Below are 5,969 nucleotides of genomic sequence, written 5' to 3' on the forward strand. Positions count from 1 at the left end.
AAGTATGACCACAGGACTTCTGATGTGGGCATGCGCCTTGACCATTACGATATTACGCATGCGCACGGACAGCGTCTAAAACGAGAGAAAATGAATTGTTGCATTCTCGCGATTTCGTGTTTTTGTGGCCCAAGTCGAGATTGCGGAATTGCGAGATTTTGCATCATGTCCAAATGTCGCACTCTCGCGTTGTCGACATTTGACAAAAAGTGCTATGTACCAGAAACACAGACATGCTACGAGAATTCTAAAGAAACGATGGTGGAAATTCAGACTAATTTATTAAGATTCAAACATAACATGATGTTTTCCTCCACTTTTATCGGAAGGTGTGTTTGCATGGATACGTCTAACGAAAAACACCCAAAATCAGCTGCCGGAAGATGGCGCCAGTGGTGTTGGTGCACTTTCTGAGATCGCTCACATTTTGGTCAGCACACTCAGCAAAAGCACGCCTGTAACAGAATAAACATATTTAGTAAATAATAACATGTATATTGTACATCTTGTTGCCAAATATGACACTCGCGTTAATGGAGAGATTTGATTCATATATTGCAATTATCTCGTCACAAGTGTCTTTTTTATAATAATAAAGCTGCAAATTTGTTTTTTAGGTCTCATTAAGGCAGGAAAACAGGAAGTGATGCAGGTCGTAGATGATGTTTCCACTACAAAGAGAAATATTTTGCTTGGTCCAACAAATGTACCCCCGAATGCCTGTTTAAAAGATTTACCGTTACCCTTAATGCAAAGAAGGAAGGTCTTTCTTTACATTCACACGTATCTCAGACAAATGGCATTAAGACCATGTGAAATCTAAAAACACAGCGGATTGGCTTGAATTGTTTACTCTCAGAAAACAACATCATGTCAGAACATTTGATTGTTTAACTTAGTACACCACTATCCCAACTTCAGGACATACTTAATACCTTGATCATTAGGGCATTTGTCACGAGTGAGCGTGTAGGGTTTAACGTCGCTTTTAACAGTATTCCAGTTATATCACGGCGTGTCAGCTTAATTTGGGAGGAAAACCCGAAGTGATTCAGGTATGGTGCTGACAACCTAGAAACATAATCGGGGCGAACCTGGATTCGAACTCACAATAATAGGTTTCTTGCGTGCCCAAGGGACGCAACTCTGCACAGCGAATCGCGGCGCCTTAGACGACTGGGCCACCCCTGTCCCCCATTTGTCACTAACGTGGTGACCATTTATATAGGTTCATCACTATTTCCAAAGGGTCAGGATAATGTGTCAATACTGAAAGCAAATGTCATCTGTGGTTTGCTGAGAAAACAATATGTGAAATACTGGTATTCGACTTCCTTGTGCATAACGTCTATAGGAAATTTGTGGACAGGACATTTAGGCAAGAAAAAGGCATCCTCATGGGGGTCCAATTTGCTTCCTCCCTGATGAGATGTATGTTTGTGGAAATGGATCGGAATTTCTGCTTGGACTGGCAAAATGAAAACATTTGGCTGAGAGTGTTTCTCTGAAGCTTCATGCATATAGATTTATCAGATCGATCAGTAATGGTCTAATAGCCACAATCCGATAGTGGTTCATAAAAACATGATTTAACAGCTGTTTTCTTTCGATTACAGGAACGAATTTACGGTTTATAATATTTTATAAGAATATTTTGTTTTTCCAAATTTGACGCATCAGTGACTTATTGTTGCTTTTATCCGCCTATCATTGAGTGTTTACATTTGGCCGTATATATATAAGTGCAAATTTTATATATTTAGGCCCACTCCGCCGTGATATTGCTGGAATATTGCTAAAAGCGGCGTAAACCATACTCACTCACAAACTCATATATATAGGGGCATTGTGTCAATGCTGTTAGTAACACGAACACTGGGACCATCACACTGGGTACCTGCTTACAGTTAGAGCAGCACCGTGAAGATCTGGGGTGGAATTGGTCTTCAGAAACCCATGCTTGCCGTAAAAGGAGACTATGCTTGTCATAAGAGGCGACTAACGGGATCGGGTGGTCAGGCTCGCTGACTTGGTTGATGCATGTCATCGTATCCCAATTGCGTGGGTCGATGCTCATGATATCAATCACTGGGTTGTCTGGTCCAGACTTAATTATTTACAGACTGCCATCATATAGCTGGAATATTGTTCTGAGTGCGGCGTACAACAACAAACCAACCAACTACAGTTAGAGTAAGTCACTGTTGAGATCCTTGCTGGAAGCTGATATATTGGTCTTAAAGTCAAACGAAAGTCCATCAGTTGGTGGTGTGTATTTGCCAGTTGCTCTATTGATTCACAATTGAAGCAGTAATGCAGGTGCAGCCTGTACAGTCTCCGTGCATAATTTCACTTTGTAACTACAAATTTAATTAGTATCTCTTCATGCACTAGTTGGAGATTCCTCATAAACATATTTATTTCTCTGTTTAACGCCACACTCAGCAAAACCCCAGTTATTGAGTTTTTTATACTGTGAAGGACCACAAATCGGAAGGATAATCTCACCGTCCGTATAGTCATTCTACTGAAAATTCCAAAGACCTAATTATCAGTTTAGATATCTTTTGATAGGGTAATTGTGCGTTACCGTACGCAGCCTGGCGTTTGTGACTGACACCGGACTCATGTCTTGGAAAGATCCAGGAAGTGTACGTGCATCACGAATGCATTTACCAAATGATCCATGGAATTTGTCTACGTTTCATGAAAGTATTGGATACTTCAAGGGGCCATATGTCCGTGCAGATACCACATATCGTCACACATCCACAGAGCGACACTGTGTACATGTCAGTTCTTTGTGATGAAATACGAGGTAATTGAAGTCGCAGAAACGTTCCGAATGTATCTATCGTCTGAACTTCCGGTACCTACGATCAATACTCCTTGCATTGAAATGTCACTTTCGGCGTCTCCATCGTCATTTATTCTTAGAAAGGTGAATTCTTCCTCGAAGATTATTCTTCACCAGAACTTACAGACGATACTGTGCACAGACAGGCATTCATAAAGGAACCGATCGCAGATCGAAAACGCATGTTTTTCACAATATAACGTAGAACGGTCGTCATTTTGTGTCAAAGGGAATCCAATTTTACATCTTATCATTTCACCTGTAGATGTACACAATAAACAGTTCACCTATCCATGTATGTTATAATTCGGCTTCAAGATGTACGCATTGTATAGTCTATCAATCCATATGTTTTATCTAGACATCTAGATGTACAGAAGGTATAGTTAATCTGCCTGTGTAAGTTGTCTTAAGGTATTATTCAGTAGATGTCAATGGACACTTGTACAGTCACCCTACCTGTCTTGTTGTGAACATGAAACAACAGCATCCCGCATTTCTTCACTGGTCCAACATGACGCCTCTCCCTCGATATCTGTAAGATTTGATGAATTCAACACATGACATCTGATAGTTTTTTATGAAGGTCTTGTAAAGTTAAACACATCTGCCATAGTAAATCGTAGTAATCTTGGATAGCATTGTCAATTAATTTAAGGAATCAACATGGCACTCAAGGTGGTACACGGACTAACATTTCAGAAACTGGTCAGCGTATACCTGTTTTGTGGCTACAGAAGGTATTGAGGGCAATGTTCAGATGTTCAACTCTGAAATGTGATCTTCTCAAATACCCTGATCGTTGGCATTCATCTGCTCTTGTCAGCGTCCTTTGGCTGCAAAGAGAAAATATTTATTGCAAGTCTTTCTGTCTTACATTCGAATTATATTCTGAAGGTAGAATGTAAGTCGTTGGTATTTCAGTTAATTTGTATGTGTGCCAACCTCTTCATTATCAATGCTGTGGTGAAAATAATAACAGCTTTATCAATATGGCACATTAAATAATAGTTAGTAAGAAGTTGTCATATTTACAAAATGACTCTGGTTACTTTACCCGACTTCTACTACGTAAGCAAATTACATACGGATGGGATTGTATGGTTAGGATTAACGAGTGTAATGGTTGCTCGAACTACCGATGCATGGCAACTGTTCATGTCTCCATGGCAGTACAGAGGTGGCAAATTCAAATATCAAGAGCAGACATCAATAACACTCTAGGCTATCGGAGAGTTACGATATACATAATACTGAAAGTGGACTGATTTCCTTGTTAGAACAACTTTTCAGCATTCGACTGGACCTTGGAATGATTTTCATGATAGGAAATATCATCAACCAGTGTTTTTAAGCCTACCAATTGCTGAGTATTTTTTTAATATTGGCTAGTATTATGCACAACCACCAGTAGCTAAAGTGATGGGTGCTTGGGTATCATGCAGGAAGCCGAGGTACTGTAAGTCCCCATGATCCCCAGCGAGGTGGCCTAGCTTTGGTTACCGGTGGCCTACAGCCCGTGTTTTAGAAATGTATACATGATATTGTCATGCTCAAATATGTTTCATAAATTGTTTTTAAATATAACTTTGCATAAATGACTCAATTTTAAACTTATTAACTTGGACTCGTCGCAATATGGCTGGAAAAATGCCGATGAGGCGTTAAATTTTAACTTAGTTACTCCCTCGTCAGAGGTTGACGATTACTTTCTCTGAAAGGAAACAGCTTAACAATTATTGTTAAAAAGATTTTATTAACGAATTACGATACTAACCTGCAATCAAGGCTCAGTCTGCCATCTTCGATAAGATTGCTAAAACTTGGTCTTAACATGATCCCCAATATTTGTGCATAAACGTTCTGACATGCACTAGATGTAGCTGGTACAATCTCTCTCCTCGTAGGCCACTCTAGACCGGACACTGGAAGGTCACACAGAGAAGGATATAATTGTCAGCGAAGGTACTATTGCCGTAATACACAAGACTTCAATATAATGTAGTATGTATCGCACAATTTTGCTGGTGGTAAAATACATGATAGGAAACTTGAATAAAAGCGACAAAAACCTTTCCGTATTCAACAAAAGTCTCGATTGTACGATTCCGACGATATCATGAGCATGAGCAACTTTTATGAATTTGGAGAAGCAGGCCTTTAACCATTTTATACTCATATGTCAATGTGTAGTTTTGCTGCTATTACAATATTATTAAGAAAGATATTATTAAGCATCCCAAAAGAATTTCTTTCTTCGTAAATTGATCAGTATTGTACATCCGTTAAGAATTGTTTTAGATCCCCCCAAAAGTTGTTGACAATTATGCATTCTCGAGAAACACAGTAAGTTGTGACACATATATGTCTACTAGCGTCCACACAAAGTGACCACATCGACGGAATCATTGCATGTGATGTTAAACGCCGCTTTTAACAGTTTTCTGTTATATACCAGTGTAATGAGGTAGCTTGGTAAGGATTATAGTGAGGATGTATCTGGGATTTAAATCAACGATCATTATGTGCTGGCTGGCATGCTTATGGTATGCAACTCGTTCCTTTAGTCTGCAATGTATACATACTGAAACATGCTACAATATAATGGTTACCTACCAGATGAGAGGAGAACAGCCGCAACACACATCACAAACTTCATCCTGGCAGCATGCAGTCGATGTGCTCGATGTCACAGAACATCCCAGGTTTTTATATAAGAAGTATTCAGAAAAGATAATGTTTTTTCCAATTTGTTTCAATTGCAAGAGTAATCATCCATCCAGGTCCTGTGTCAACTTAAAAGGTTAAGAGTAAGAGTAATAATACGCCCACAATTATTCGACTTTCCTATAAATCTGTATAACGACTTAATTTGATGGAACAATAGGGAGAGACATTCAACTGAGACATTTACAGTTCAAAGGGGCGTGAACACTCAACTGACTACTACCTAATATCCCCATGGAATTTCGAAGAATAATAGGTTGTCAACAGTGATGTGCCTTGACCAGAATTTCATATTGTAATTTATTGCAATAATTTTTTATGTATTGCGATATGTACCACAATATATTGCATTTTAGCAGTAATTTGTTGAACATGAATGGAACAC

The 5,969-nt window shown here is 39.1% G+C and overlaps 1 protein-coding gene across 1 annotated transcript; it reads right to left on the reverse strand.

The window, feature by feature from the left end:
• Nucleotides 1-254: 254 nt before the first annotated feature.
• On the reverse strand, nt 255-5,634 carry LOC139447818 (uncharacterized). Its single transcript, XM_071229302.1, has 5 exons — nt 5,474-5,634; nt 4,635-4,782; nt 3,578-3,693; nt 3,317-3,392; nt 255-455 (listed from the first exon to the last, which is right to left on the reverse strand). Exons 1-5 carry the CDS (start codon nt 5,514-5,516, stop codon nt 350-352), a joined length of 489 nt encoding a protein of 162 aa, XP_071085403.1. The 5' UTR covers nt 5,517-5,634; the 3' UTR covers nt 255-349.
• Between the last annotated feature and the right edge of the window lie 335 nt (nt 5,635-5,969).

This window comes from Haliotis cracherodii, unplaced genomic scaffold, assembly GCF_022045235.1.
Source record: "Haliotis cracherodii isolate W230 unplaced genomic scaffold, xgHalCrac1.p SCAF_7, whole genome shotgun sequence".
Lineage (NCBI taxonomy): Eukaryota > Metazoa > Mollusca > Gastropoda > Lepetellida > Haliotidae > Haliotis > Haliotis cracherodii.

What these genes read in the sequence shown, in the direction of transcription:
- LOC139447818 (XM_071229302.1), bottom strand. Translation starts at nt 5,516, where the DNA reads ATGAAGTTTGTGATGTGTGTTGCGGCTGTTCTCCTCTCATCTG. An exon ending in GGCTGTTCTCCTCTCATCTG is followed by an intron (nt 4,783 to 5,473) that starts GTAGGTAACCAT and finishes GTGACCTTCCAG; the next exon opens with TGTCCGGTCTAGAGTGGCCT. An exon ending in TCATGTTCACAACAAGACAG is followed by an intron (nt 456 to 3,316) that starts GTAGGGTGACTG and finishes ATTCTGTTACAG; the next exon opens with GCGTGCTTTTGCTGAGTGTG.